A 16,074-nucleotide genomic window follows, 5' to 3' on the forward strand; every position below is an offset into this window, starting at 1 on the left:
TTAACGAGAGGGGTGAACCTGAGGGGAAACTTTGTCACACAAAGGGTGGTGGGTGCATGGAACGAGCTGCCGGAGGATGTAGTTAAGGTGGTTACTATCGCAATGTTTAAGAAACATTTAAATGGGTACATGGATAGGACAGGTTTAGGGGGATATGGGCCAAACGCAGGCAGGTGGGACCAGTGTAAATGGGACATGTTGGCCCGTGTGGGCAAGTTGGGCTGAAGGGCTTGTTTGCACACTGTATGACTCAATGACTAGAGGTCATGCCTTTATGGAGACAGGGTCAAAGTGTAAAAGAGATGTGTGGGGCAAGTTTTTTGTTTAATTATAGAGGTGCTGGATGCCTGGAACATAGACTAGGGGTGGTGGTAGAGACGGCTGCAATAATAGCATTGAAGAGGCCTTTAAGTTCGCACATGGCTGTGCAGGGAATGGAGAGGTAAGGATTAGGTGTAGGCTAGATGATGTTAGTTAATCTTGGCATCATGTTCAGTACAGACATTGTGGGCTGAAGGGCCTGTTCCTGTGCTGTACCACTCTGTTCTACACAAGGATTCACGGCTGATTTCACAGTGCATAGAAACATAGAAATTAAGTGCAGGAGTAGGCCATTCGGCCCTTCGAGCCTGCACCGCCATTCAATATGATCATGGCTGATCATCCAACTCAGTATCCTGTACCTGCCTTCTCTCCATACCCCCTGATCCCTTTAGCCACAAGGGCCACATCTAACTCCCTCTTAAATATAGCCAATGAACTGGCCTCAACTACCTCTGTGGCAGAGAATTCCACAGATTCACCACTCTCTGTGTGAAAAATGTTTTTCTCATCTCGGTCCTCAAAGATTTCCCCCTTATCCTTAAACTGTGACCCCTTGTTCTGGACTTCCCCAACATCGGGAACAATCTTCCTGCATCTAGCCTGTCCAACCGCTTAAGAATTTTGTAAGTTTCTATAAGATCCCTCCTCAATCTTCTAAATTCTAGTGAATTCCACCACTCTATCTAAACCCACCATATTATTTTACTAACAGATTTACTCTGTAGTATATGCTGTACGTGCAACAGTCTCATTAGTCACTAAGATCAAATGCAACCTCCTCTCCAGTCCAAAAATATATCTGCCCCAGCAAATATATCTGCCCCAGCCCAACACCCGGACTTCCATCTGTATATATGTATATAGCGCCGCAGAATTGTGCACCTATCCCCCCCCCCCCCCCTTCTCCCTTCTGTTCTTGTTTTCTGTTTCTTGTTCTTTGTACTAAATTATATGTATGCACTGAGTACGAGCAGCTTTTAATTTAATTGTACATGTACAGTGACAATAAATGGCATATCATATCATATCACAGTTGGCCTTGATGCATTATTGAGATTCTAATTTACACATTGTCATTCTTGTGGCTTAAACAATAATAAGATCATAAGAAGTGGGACCAGGACCAGGCCATGTTGTCCTTTGGAGTCTGCAGCATCAATTAATAACATAATGGCCAATCGTCCAATTTTAACTTTATGGGTTTCAACTCTAAACGTCATTCCCGCAGTTTAACTCAAGGGTCGGCAGCCTACGGCCCAAGGGCCGGATCTGGCCCGTAACCCAAAATCATCTGGCCCGCAGGCGCGTATTTTTTCAATTCGTTTTCGCGACCTGGGCGCTACAGCCAGTCCCGGGGCAGGTGAGCCGACCTGGGCGCTACAGCCAGTCCCGGGGCAAGTGAGCCGACCTGGGAACTGCAGCCAGTCCCGGGGCAGGTGAGCCGACCTGGGGAACTGCAGCCAGTCCCGGGGCAGGTGAGCCGACCTGGGGAACTGCAGCCAGTCCCGGGGCAGGTGAGCCGACCTGGGGAACTGCAGCCAGTCCCGGGGCAAGCGAGGGACCTGGGAACTGCAGCCAGTCCCGGGGCAGGTGAGCCGACCTGGGAACTGCAGCCAGTCCCGGGGCAGGTGAGCTGACCTGGGAACTGCAGCCAGTCCCGGGGCAGGCGAGTCGACCTGGGAACTGCAGCCAGTCCCGGGGCAGGTGAGGAACCTGGGGAACTGCAGCTAGTCCCGGGGCAGGTGAGTCGACCTGGGGAACTGCAGCCAGTCCCGGGGCAGGTGAGGAACCTGGGGAACTGCAGCCAGTCCCGGGGCAGGTGAGGGACCTGGGGAACTGCAGCCAGTCCTGGGGCAGGTGAGGGACCTGGGGAACTGCTGAAAACGAATTGAAAAACACGAAAAACACGAATTGAAAAACACGTTTAATGTTTTAATAGAGCGATTATTTCTATTTTCTCTTTCTTTCTTTTCTAGGGTCTATTTTCTCACTTTACTTCCTTCTCTAACTTCTTTTCTAAGGGGCTTTCTTTTCCCAACACTCTTGCACTTCACGACTCTCGCGCACTTTCTTTACTTTCCTTACTTCTACCTTTTTCTTAAAGCTCAAAAAAAATGAAGCGGTACAAAAATGTATTAAGATATATGTGTTGTGTAGGATTGTAATTTACCGTACTTCTAATAAAAATAAAAGAAAAAAGAAAAAAGAAAAAAGAAAAACACGTGAAAACGAATGCGAAAAACAACACCAAGTGTCTCACACAATGGCGATAGATGGGGCCCGCCATCCGTTCACAGACATGGGTCCTGGCCCCTACGCAGAACAAGGTTGCCGACCCCTGGTGTAAATGGATCGACGGTTGAGGCCCGTGCGCCTCATCGCGACGACGAGGTCGAGTAATTTGCGTGCCAAGGACACGTAAGTGGGACAGGGCCTGTAGACACAAAATGCTGGAGTAATTCAGCGAGACAGGCAGCGTCTCCGGAGAGAAGGAATGGGAGGATTGTAAACATGTATTGTCTTTCCGCTGACTGGTTAGCACGCAACAAAAGCTTTTCACTGTACCACGGTACACGTGACAATAAAATAAACAAACTAACTAACTAACTTACGACAAAATGTGGGCAGCTTTTCCAGCAGTCCAGACAGGGGAGGCACGGTGGCGCAGCGGTAGGGTTGCTGCCCTGCAGCACCAGAGACCCAGGTTCAATCCTGACTACGGGCGCTGTCAGTTTGTGAGGTTTGCGCATTCTCCCTGTGGCCGTGTGGGTTTTCTCCTTGCGCTCCAGCTTCATAAGGTCATAAGTGATAGGAACAGAATGAGGCCATTCGGCCCATCAAGTCTACGTCACCATTCAATCATGGCTGATCCCATTCTCCTGCCTTCTCCCTATAACCCCAGGAAGTTAATCCCTATAACCTCAAGAACCTATCGATCTCTGCCTTAAAAAAATACACACTAACTGTGGCAAGATTTTCCTCCCAGACCCCAAAGCCGTGCAGGTTCGTAGGTTAATTGGCTTTGTTAAATTATATATAGGACTAGTGTATGGGCGATCGCTGGTCGGCGTGGACTAGGTGGGCCAGAGTGCCTGTTACCATGCAGTATCTCTGAATAAAACGCGACTTTAGGTGACAGGTTAACTTGCTTTATAGCACTTTGGTCCGTCGGTAGGCAGACTTCGCTCCCTACATTCTCCTGGGAATTCTGCATTCTCGGAGCTGCAGGCCATTCATTGGGAATTTTTTTTAAATTGTCATTTCAAAAACTAAACTTCCACATCTTTGTCTCCCCATCATTCATTCCAACTACCATGACAATGATTAAGCATCAGCACCTCTGATAGCTCAGGGTGGTTCAACCGAGTTGCTGTATGCACTTCTGTGTGTTAACGACACCGACATAAATGTCCCACAAGTTGTTTCAAGAGAAAACTTAAAATGTAAGGAAATGTCCCACAGGAACATTCTTGAGGGAGTTCACCAGGTTAATTCCCGGGATGGCGGGACTGTCATATGTTGATAGAATGGAGCGGCTGGGCTTGTACACTCTGGAATTTAGAAGGATGAGAGGGTATCTTATTGAAACATATAAGATTATTAAGGGATTGGACACACTGGAGGCAGGAAACATGTTCCTGATGTTTGGGGAGTCCAGAACCAGGGGCCACAGTTTAAAAATAATGGCCCTGTCCCACGGTACGAGTTCATTCCAAGAGCTCTCCCGAGTTTTAAAAAATTCAAACTCGTGTTAAGCACGAAGAATGAACGTAGCGGGCACGTCGGAGCTTGGGGACGTCTCTTAGCGGCTCGTAACGTTAACGGCAGGTACTCGGGAAGACTCGCTAACGGAAGGTAAGCTCGGGAAGACTCGTGAAGATTTTTCAACATGTTGAAAAATGTCCACGAGAGCCCCGAGTACCTATGAGCGGCCATTACCGTAAATCTCCGAGTTCGAATCAGGGCAAACTCGGGAGAGCTTTTGGAATGAACGCATACCGTGGGACAGGGCCATAAGGGGCAGCCCATTTAGAACGGAGATGAGGAAACACTTTTTCACCCAGACGGTTGTGAATCTGTGGAATTCTCTGCCTCAGAAGGCAGTGGAGGCCGGTTCTCTGGATGCTTTCAAGAGAGAGTTAGATAGAGCTATTAAAGATAGCGGAGTCAGAGGGATATGGGGAGAAGGCAGGAACTGGGTACTGATTGTGGATGATCAGCCATGATCACAGCAAATTATAGACAATAGGTGCTGGCTCGAAGGGCCGAACGGCCTCCTCCTGCACCTGTTGTCTATTGTCTATAGGATTTTAGGGGCAGGTAAGCCAGAATTTGAAGAGGTAGTTTTCAAGGAGGAAATATAAAGGTAACGAGAGAAAAGATTTAGGGTTGTGTGGAGCAAGAGAGCAGGGAGAGATTATGATACCATTGTCTAAAGGCATATCATCTAATGTTGCCTTGGGACCAAAGAACGAGGACCACAGATATCTCAAGCAGGTTGTTGGACTGGAGGAGTCGATAGTGATGGGGAAAGGCAACGATGGGCAGGCAGGCAGCGTCCGTGGAGGGAATGGACGGATGACGTTTTTGGTCGGGGCTCTTCTTCAGACTGAAGAGGTGCCCCGACCTGAAATGTTATTCGCCCGTTCCCGTCACAGATGTTGCCTGACCCGCTGTGTTGCTCTGGGGCTCGCCTGGAATGGGCACCACTCATGGCAACTATGTTGTAGGCGGCACAGTGGCGCAGCGGTAGAGTTGCTGCCTTACAGGACCAAAGACCTGGGTTTGATCCTGTCCGTGGCTGCTGTCTGTACAGAGTTTGCACGTTCTCCCCGTGACCCGTTTTCTCCAGGATCTCCGGTTTCCTCCCACACTCCAAAGGCGTGCAGGTTTGTAGGTTAATTGGCCTCATATAATTGTAAATTGTCCCTAGCGTGTGCAGGATAGTTTGTGCGCGGGGATCGCTGATCGATGCAGTCTTGGTAGGCCGAATGGCCTGTTTCCCAACTCTTTCTCTAAACTAAACTACATTTTAAAGACATTTGGATGATTTACATGGGTTTTGAGGGATATGGGCCAGAGGCAACAAGCGGGACTGGCGTAGATGGGGCATCTTGATCATTCTCCTCCCATCCCCCAGCCTTCGGGCTCCTCCTCCTTTTTCCTTTCTTGTTCCCGCCCACCCCCGCACCCATCAGTCTGAAGAAGGGTTTCGGCCCGAAACGTTGCCTATTTCCTTCGCTCCATAGATGCTGCTGCACTCGCTGAGTTTCTCCAGCTTTTTTGTGTACCATCTTGATCATTGTTTGATTTACCTTTTTACATATCTTTTGTTCATTTGTTCTAAGACCCTTTTCATAACTCTCGTTTCCCTCTCCCCTGACTGTCAGTCAGAAGAAATGTTACACCCCAGCGGTATGAACATTGACTTCTCCAATTTCAGGTAGTCCTTGCTTTCTCCCTCTCTCCCCTCCCCTCCCGAGCTCTCCCACAGCCCACTGTCTCCGCCTCTTGCTTTCTTCTTCCCGCCACCCCTCCACCCCACCTCCACATCAATCTGAAGAAGGGCCTCGACCCAAAACATCGCCTATTCCTTCGCTCCATAGATGCTGCCTCGCCCGCTGAGTTTCGCCAGCATTGTTGCCTACCTCGGGCGGAAGAAGCGCGCCAAGCAGAAACGCCACCTTATTCCTTTTCTCCAGAGATGCCGACTGACCCGCTGAGTCACTCCAGTGTTTTATTTTTTGCGTCTATCACCTTGCTGGAATGCACACACCTGCTCAGGTGGGGTTTACCTGGGTGCTGGAAACAAGCACATCTCCCTCCACTCTTGAGACCCAAACTGCAATTATCAGCAAAACGTTGAAATGAATTGTAGCAGATCCATGGAATTGAGCTGTGTGGTTATCTCATTAAGTTTGAATTTTTGCATATTCGCTGAGGCACCGTGCCTTTTTATCCCCCAAGAATTGGCCATCTAGCTGAATTATTATGAACACCAGAGAATTCCGATGCTGCGAATCAGCCTCGTAGTTAGAATCGCTAAATGACACTGAAAAGCTGCTTAATCCGCTCTACAAGATAATCACTCTTCTGACACATGCCGGCGAATGTTGTTCCTGCCAATTCTCCATATGTTTGGCTTGTTAAACTGTCCTTTGTAAAGGCTAGAGGACAGATCTGCACAGGGGAGGCAAAGATTCCCTATTAACCCGCACAACCCAGAGCCATCAGCTACCGTCGATAGCCGTACATATTTCATCGTCTCTTCACCTCCACTGCCAGGGCAGTTGATGCAAAAGGGTAAAACCACCCTGCCGCATGTTTGCGTAGAGTTACACAAAGGATGCAAGGTTCAGAAACAGTCGCTTCCAACCACAACTCAGAAGGACAAAGAGAAAGGGTAGCTCAGTGGTGGAGCCAGTCGGTTCCAGTACTGGCAAATGTTCTCTCTGTGACGGTGTCTGCGTCATAAAGTGATAGGAGAAGAATCAGGCCATTCGGCCCATCATATGCGACATATAAGAATATTGGACACGCTAGAGGCAGGAAACATATTCCCGATGTTGGGGGAGTCCAGAACCAGGGGCCACAGTTTAAGAATAATGCCCCTGTCCCACTTAGGAAACCTGAACGGAAACCTCCGGGGACTTTGCGCCCCACCCAAGGTTTCTGTACAGTTCTCGGAGGTTGCAGGTGGTCGCCGGAGGTTGCAGGTAGTGGAAGCAGGTAGGGAGACTGACAAAAACCTCCGGGAACCGCACGGAAACCTTGGGTCTCCAGAGGTTTCCGTTCAGGTTTCCTAAGTGGGACAGGGGCATTAGGGTTACGCCATTTGGAACGGAGACGAGGAAACACTTTTTCACACACAGAGAGTTGAGAGTCTGTGGAATTCGCTGCCTCAGAGGGCGGTGGAGGTCGGTTCTCTGGATGCTTTCAAGAGAGAGCTAGATAGGGCTAGCTCTCTCTTGAAAGCGGAGTCAGGAGGTATGGGGAGAAGGCAGGAACGGGGTACTGATTGGGGATGCATTGAATGGCGGTGCTGGCTCGAAGGACCGAATGGCCTACTCCTGCACCTATTGTCTATTGTCTATTATCAAGTCTACTCCACCATTCAATCGTGGCTGATCTATCTCTCCCTCCTGACCCCATTCTCCTGCCTTCTCCCCCTTAACCCCAGACAGGTTTCTCCCAGGCTGGAACGCGAGAGACCATTCGGCCCTTCATTTGTCCTGCTATTCTGTGTTATTTATCAGGTGCTTTGGTTTCTCCCCACATCCCAGAGATGCCTGCAGGTTGGAAGGTTAGACACAACCTGGTTTGAAACTACCACAACATTCTTTTCTTGCATATGCATCAAATTTAAAAGGTAGAGTCAGAGGGTGGTGAATCTGTAGAATCCACTGCCACAGAGGTCTATGGAGGCCAGGTCAGTGGATAGATAGATTCTTGATCAGTACGGGTGTCAGGGAGTTATGGGGAGAGGGCAGGAGAATAGGAGGGAGAGATAGATCAGCCATGATTGAACTGCGGAGTAGACTTGATGGGTTGATACTGTTAATAATTCTGCTGTATAATTCTGCTCTGAATCAATGTAATTCCAAGGGGGCATATTTCCCCACTTCCCATTAGCGGCTTCTATATTGCAGCCAGCACGTACAGTTCTCAAAACATTTTAAATAGAATGAGCTGATAATCAAGTAGCTGGGGGTCAATTGGCCTTCTGCTCTCCAACAAGAACAGCTGCTTGACTGGCTTAAGGTCTCTGGTGTAGAAGTACGATCACCTGTACCATTGGCAGGTTGCTCCTGCCTGACTACTGAATGTTACGCTGGTGATTAATGCAACTCGTCTGTTTTCCTGCTTTAAAGTCCGATTCCCACCCATTCCCCAAACGCTAGAAACTCCCACCTCGTGCAATTAATATGGGGTTTCCTCAAAATTGCCCTCTCACATGAGACATGGAGACAGAGGGAGACAGACAGAGAGGCAGAGACAGACAGGCGGACGGAGCGAGAGTGACAGACAGGGAGAGGGACACAGACAAGGAGACAGAGACATAGAGATAGACAGAGAGAGATGGAGAGATGCGGACAGAGGACAGAGAGAGAGGCAGAGAGAGAGAGAGAGAGAGAGAGAGAGAGAGAGAGGCAAAGAGAGACAGAGAGGGAGAGACAGAGAGAGAGAGAGAGAGAGAGACAGAGAGAGAGAGAGGGAGAGAGACAGACTGGGAGAGACAGACAGAGAGAGAGAGACGGAGGGAGAGAGACAGATGGAGAGAGAGAGACGGAGAGAGAGAAACAGACGGAGAGAGAGACAGACAGAGAGAGAGAGACGGAGGGAGAGAAACAGACAGACAGAGAGACAGACGGAAAGAGAGAGGGACAGACGGAGAGAGACAGACAGAGAGAGAGACAGATGGAGAGAGAGAGAGAGACAGCCAGGGAGAGACAGACGGAGAGAGAAACAGAAACAGACAGAAAGACAGAAAGAGAGAGAGACAGAGTGACAGAGACAGCACTTTGAGTTCTATTATCAACATAAACTGGGTTAGTAACATCAGACTTTTAAATGTGATGCATTTGGGAGAAAATAACCCCCCTTCCTGAGTCCATCTCAGGGTCCGAGTGAGGAAAGACAGCGGGCATCCGCATTATTCCACATCAGCATTGTGCCACAATGTCCAGCACAGTGGCGCAGTGTTCGAGTTGTTGCCTGACTGAGCCATAGACCGGGGGTTCATCCTGACTGCGAGTGTTGCCTGTGTACCTTCTCCCATTTTTGATTCTTTGATCAATTGCTGCTTGATGGTCACGTGCACTTGGTACAGTGAGATTCTTTGTTTGCGTACAGAACAAGTGCGCCCATCGCCGCGTAAACGGGCGGCCGACAATGTTACCAAAGTGGGTTTTCTCCGGGTGCTCCGGTTTCCTCCCGCACCCCAAAGATGCGCAGGCTTGTAGGTTAATTGGCATCTGTAAATAGTAAATAGTCCGTAGTGTGTGTGTAGGATAGTGTAAAGGGCCTGTCCCACTTGGGCGTCAATTTATGCGACATCATTTACGCGTCATGACGCACGCTGAGCGTTTCGTGCTGCGCACGTGCTGCGCGCACAGTGCGTGGCGACGTAGGCGGTACGGTGCGTGGCGCCCCAGGATTTTGGGATGTACAAAATCTTTGCGCGCCATCTGAGTCTACGCGCAAATGACGCCCAAGTGGGACAGGCCCTTTAGTGTGCGGGCATCGCTGGTCAGTGCGGACTCGATGGGCCGAAGGGCCCCATTCCGTGCTGTATCTCTAAATTAAACGAAAAAATCTGCTTTTCAGTTCTAAGCATAGCCATGAAATTAATACTTTTTAAAACAAATATGCAGATAATCTTCTGTAATTGGAACCCATTTAGCATCTTATTTAATGTATAACAAATAACAGCAGGGCAGAGCACCGGACTATCCTTGATCGGACTTTACTGCCTTTACCTTGTACTAAACGTTATTCCCTCATCATGTATCTGTACACTGTGAATGTCTCGATTGTAACCATGTATTGTCTTTCTGCTGACTGGTTAGCACGCAACAAAAAGCTTTTCACTGTACCTCAATAAACTAAACCGAATACAGCATGAATTGATACGACAAAGCAAAACTTTGGCAGTGTTGAGGCAGACTGCAGACTTGCAGGTCGTGGAGATGACAGATCTGATTCACTGCTCCTGGTGAACGTTCCAGGAGCAGAACAGGCCATTCGGCCCATCAATCACGGCTGTTCTATATTTCCCTCTCAACCCCATTCTTCGGTCTTCTCCACCGTAGCCCCTGACACCCGCACTAATCAGGAATCTATCCGTCTCAGCCTTAAAAATATCCACTGACTTGGCCTCCCCAGCCGTCTGTGGCAAAGAATTCCACAGATTCACTGCCGTCTGACTAAAGAAATTCCTCCTCGACTCCTTTGTAAAGGTACGTCCTTTTATTCTGAGGCTGTGACCTCTGGTCCTAGACTCTCCCACTAATGGAAACATCGTCGCGACATCCACTCTATCCAAGCCTTTCACTATTTGGTTACGCTGAGACTAACTGCAGTGAAATACTGCTTGTTTCTGCTTGTTCTAGCCTAATTGCTGCATGTCCAAATAAATCTGGATTCATCTAAGTATTCGAAATCTGCTATTATCAATTCACAAATCACCGACAACTAAAATCCCGAATTGAACAGAACCACCAAACAAACGCCACTGATCAGAACTCCCCTCTTCTGCTCGCTAGATGACACGGTTTAAAATTTGCAAAAACTAAACTTTCTCAATCAAAAGGCTGCTTTCCCCAGGACACGGGAGCCTCTGAATGTCTGAAATGGCAACAGACATAACTGTGTTGTTATCAATAACCACAGGAATAAATCTGTAGTCGCCACTGTCTGAGCTTTCCTGAAGAACTTTGCCAAATGTTCGCAGGGTACACAAAGCGCGGACGGAGCAAGTAGTTGTGCTTCCCCTGGTCTACAGACCAAGTACAACTCTGTCAGTAACTAATCTAACTGAGCAAACCAGCCAGCGACTTGTCAAGATCACTTCAAGACTGCTTGCTGTCTAAAGCAGCACATCTCACAGCAACCAAAATAAGATCTACATGCTTGTGTATTTGGGGGGGGAAAAGGCAACCTCAAACAGGCAGGCGAGAGAGGAAGTGTCAGTACATTCTGTTGTGCAAATGCAAACTGGTACAGGATGACAGAGCCTACCTGCAGCCCACGCCGGCGGAGAATGCTGGACTCGTCCATGCTCGTGCCGGTTCTCTCTCATCTCTCGCACCGTGTGGCCACACTGCAGTGCCACAACAGCCTCACCATGCTAATTCTGAAGCTCGCAGCTGCTCAACACTTACATCACAGCAGCTCCAATTGGAGAGGGGACAGTCACCTGACGTTCCTAGTTATTCACTCCAGCAACTTTAGGAGATCGCAAATGCTGCTGTGCAGAGCAGCAAGAGGACTACGGCAGCATCTCCTCACATTATACACACACACATATATATCCATATATATATATAGATATACACATACACACACATATATATATATAGATATACACACACATATATATATAGATATACACATACATATATACATATACACATACACACATATACATGTATATATATATATATACACATATACACATATATATAGATATACACACACATATATATATATATATATATACACATACACACACATATATATATACCCACACATATACATGTATACATACATATATATACACACATACACACACATATATATATATACCCACACATATATATGTATACATACATATATACACACATACATATATATTACACACACATACACACATATATATACACTTATATGCACAAACACATATATAAATATACATGTGATATACATGTATGTGTATATGTGTTTATGTATATGGATGTGTGTGTATATATATATATATGTGCATGTACATATACACTGTATATGTGTGTGTGTGTATATATATATTAATCTGAAGGTAGACACAAAATGCTGGAGTAACTCAGCGGGATAGGCAGCATCTATGGAGAGAAGGAATGGGTGACGTTTCGGGTCGAGACCCTTCTTCAGACTGATCTGGCACGTGCCTGGGACACAGTTGATTCACGGTGCAGCGAAGCTCCCACCAGTGTCTTGATGGTGACAAATAAAAACACCCAGCTGGGAAAGGAAAGCACACGGAATGGGGTTGACGCCGAAAAGGAGCACCGACCCACTACTAAAAACACCAAATCCACAATCACATCCGTAAACGTCTTTTTCGTGCAGGAAGGAACTGCAGGTGCTGGTTCAAACCAAAGATAGACGCAAAGTGCTGGAGTAACTCAGCAGGACAGGCAGCGTCTATGGAGAAAAGGAATGGATGACATTGCGGGCTTGAAGAAGGGTCTCCACACGAAATGTCACCTATTCCATTTCTCCTGAGATGCTGCCTGTTCTGCTGAGTTACTCCAGCTTGTTGTGTGTCTCTGGATTCTGTTTAAACGTTTACTTTATGAATGGACTGAGCATCACAGGCAAATTGCAACGACCAACAAACAAGAGAAACATAGATGTCTAACCCCTTTCTTGCTGCTATTAATATCATTGGATCCATGAACCCACTAAGTAAACATCAAGTATTCTCCATTCTGTATTCTAGTTTCCGAATTGTAGAAACACTTTTAACTCCCCCATCCCATTCCCACACTGACCTTTCTGTCCTGGGCCTCCTCCACTATCAGAGTGAGGCCCAGAGCAAATTGGAGGAACAGCACCTCATATTTCGCTTGGGCAGCTTACACCCCAGAGGTATGAACATTGACTGCTCCAACTTCAAATAGCCCTTGCTTTCCCTCTCGCTCAGTCTCTCCCCCTCCATAGTTCTCCATCTTGTTTAAGAGTAAGGGGTAAGCCATTTAGAACGGAGACGAGGAAACAGTTTTTCTCACAGAGAGTTGTGAGTCTGTGGAATTCTCTGCCTCGGAGGGCGGTGGAGGCCGGTTCTCTGGATGCTTTCAAGAGGGAGCTAGATAGGGCTCTTAAAGATAGCAGAGTCAAGGGATATGGGGAAAAGGCAGGAACGGGGTTCTGATTGGGGATGATCAGCCATGATCACATTGAATGGTGGTGCTGGCTCGAAGGGCCGAATGGCCTACTGCTGCACCTATTGTCTATTGTCTATTGTTTCACTGTCCTCCTGATTAAATGTTACTGATTGTCTGCTTCGTTGTCACCTTCCCCTCAGCCAACAATGAACCGTTCTACATTTCCTTGATCACCTTCTGCTCTGAGCTGTCATTTTCACACCTCACCCTTCCTTATCTCTGTGTCTCCATCTCTCCCCTGACTCTCGGTCTGAAGAAGGGTCTCAACCCAAAACATCACCCATTCCTCCTCTCCTCAGATGCTGCCTGTCCCGCTGAGTTACTCCAGCATCTTGTGCCTATCTTCACAATTCTAGATTATTAGCTTTAACCAGGATAAATCTATTTTGTCATTAAATGTGATAGATTGTGTGGCAAAACACTGGAAGACAATCTTTCGGTGGCAGTTTCTTGAAAATTCAGCTTGAATGGCAAGAATAATAAATGCTGGAGTAACTCAGCTGGTCAGGCAGCATCACTGGAGAACATGGACAGGTGACGTTTCGGGTCGAGACCCTTCTTCCGACTGAATATATTTGACGCCTACCAAACTAAATCATGTTTAAACATCTTCATAAATTTATGTGATAGGAGCAGATTTAGGCCATTCGGCCCATCGAGTCTACTCCGCCATTCAATCATGACTGATCTATCTCTCCCTCTCAACACCATTCTCCTGTCTTCTCCCCACAACTCCTGGCACTTACAGTACTTATAAAGAATCTGTCAATCTTCACCCTAAAAATAACCATTGATGGCCTCCACAGCCATCTATGGCAATGAATTCCACAGATTCGCCACCGGCTAGTCAACGAGAATCCTCCTCATCTCCTTTCTAAAGGTTCGTCCATTAATTCTGAGGCTGTGGCCTCTGGTCCTAGACTCATCCACTAGTGGAAACATCCTCTCCACATCCACTCTATCCAAGCCTTTCACTATTCGGTAAGTTTCACTGAGGTGCCCCCTCATCCTTCTAAACTCCAGCGAGTACAGGCCCAGTGCCGTCAAACGTTCATCATAGATTAACTCATTCATTCCAGGGATCATGCTCTTAAGTAAGTAACTAAGTAAGTAAGTTTATTGGCCAAGTATTCACATACAAGGAATTTGCCTTGGTGCTCCGCCCACAAGTAACAACATGACATACAGTGACAGTTACGAATGACACAGAAAACACTAAACATTAATAATAATAAAACATTAATGATAAAACACCATTGATCAAGCATGTGAACCAACAAAATATCAGATCAAAGGGAGGCTACAGATTTTTGGCTGTTGAGTAGAGCAACTACTCGTGGATAAAAACTGTTTTTATGTCTGGCTGTGGCAGCTTCGACAGAATGTGTCAAAAGAATGTGTTTCGTAATTTAGCAAAAGAAAAAAAAAATTTGTGTTGAAAGGCGTAATTCTACTTAAAGGAGCGAACCAAAGAAGTGTGTTGATCTTATTTTAACAGCAAAGCACTGGTTGCATCCGTATGTATATGTCTATGTTTACAGGGTAATAGCCTCATTCTGTAAGCAATGCACTATTCCCAATATTCCTGACATGCAACATGAGCAGAGGGGGCTGCAGTTAATATTTAAATTGCATTTTATTTTCAATTTCCCCTTCTTTTACAAATACTGTCATGTCGTTTTGAGAATATTGAGGGCAGCACGGTGGCGCAGTGGTAGAGTTGCTGCCTTTATGGCCTGTCCCACTTTCACGACCTAATTCACGACCTTTTTTACTTGTGGACATTTTTTCATCAGGCTCCAAAAACACCCCGACCTACTTGATGCCAAGAGTGGCTACGACTAGCATCACGGCCTACCTACGACCTCATGACGACCATGCTGCGAGTATTAGTCAAGGTCAAACTCGGCAGAGGTCATGAAAGTGAGACCGGCCCTTCACAGCGCCAGAGACCCGGGTTCCATCCTGACTACGGGTGCTGTGTGTACGGAGTTTGTATGTTCTCCCTTTGACCTGCGGGGGTTTCCTCCGGGTGCTCCGGTTTCCTCCCACACTGCAAAGATGTGCAGGTTTGTCGGTTAATTGGCTTCGGTAAAATTGTAAACTGTCCTTGGTGTGTAGGATAGTGTTGGTCTGGGGATCGCTGGTCAGCACAAACTCGGTGGGCCGAAGGGCCTGTTTCTATACTGTATCTCTAAACTAAACTAAATTATTACAAGGACCTGAATTCAATGTTTACATTGCATTTTATTTTGAATTTCCCCTTCCTTTATCATATTATCCTATCATGTTGTGTTGAGAATATTCATAAATCCAAAGATTAGATCCAAGTGGCACAGATTAGACCAATTTAAAAAAACAAATGTTTTTATTTTTGATGCCACCGTCTGTAGAATTCTTCAGATGCCATCTCCAAGAACGCCTATTCTGGAGAATACAAACATTCATTCCTCAACCAATATCAGCCCCATCGTTTGATTAGATTTGATGTCCTCTGCTCTTTCATGTTTTAATTCTGAGTTTGCTCAAAGTCAAGACACAAGGAACTGCAGATGCTGGTTTATGGGGGGGAAATGCACAGAGTGCTGGAGTAAACTCAGCGGGTCAGGCAACATCTCTGGAAAATATTCATTCAAACTCCAGCACTTCATCTCTATTTTTTGCTCAAAAATCAATCTTTTCTTTGAGAAAATAAAACCATGGGCTTCCAGTCGAACATGGTTTGTCAGCCACAAGCAGTCTGATCGGCTTGCGAAAAGCTTTTCCAAAGTATTCCATCAGGAATGACGTTGAATTGATTGTCAAGGTGAAAATACTCAGCTCAGGTCAGTTCATTTTTAGGTCAAATCAGGTCAGTTTATTGTCACTTGTACCGAGGTACAGTGAAAAGCTTTTGTTGCATGCTAACCAGTCAGCGGAAGGACAATACATGATTACAATTGAGCCCTTTACAGTGTACAGATACATGTTATGGGAATAGCTGTTAGTGCAAGGTAAAGCCAGTAAAGTCTGGTCAAAGATAAATACCAGCAGTAAACACTAGCAAGAGAGGCAGGAATGAAATAAGGATGAGAAACTATATTCTGCAGACACAAGGAACTGCAGA

General features: G+C 46.7%; 1 protein-coding gene across 5 annotated transcripts in view; it reads right to left on the bottom strand.

Annotated features, from left to right (window-relative positions):
* LOC129695115 (microtubule-associated serine/threonine-protein kinase 4-like) overlaps positions 1 to 16,074 on the bottom strand; it is a 462,908-nt gene that overhangs the window by 291,743 nt on the left and 155,091 nt on the right. The window contains exon 1 of one of the 5 annotated variants that reach the window (XM_055631929.1): positions 11,065 to 11,131. The exons of the other annotated variants lie outside the window; for them this stretch is intronic. Coding sequence (XP_055487904.1) covers positions 11,065 to 11,103 — 39 coding nt within the window. The 5' untranslated portion in view covers positions 11,104 to 11,131. Of the gene's footprint in view, positions 1 to 11,064; positions 11,132 to 16,074 lie in introns of those variants that run through there. 5 annotated transcript variants of the gene reach the window in all.

This window comes from Leucoraja erinacea, chromosome 3 (genome assembly GCF_028641065.1).
Source record: "Leucoraja erinacea ecotype New England chromosome 3, Leri_hhj_1, whole genome shotgun sequence".
NCBI lineage: Eukaryota > Metazoa > Chordata > Chondrichthyes > Rajiformes > Rajidae > Leucoraja > Leucoraja erinaceus.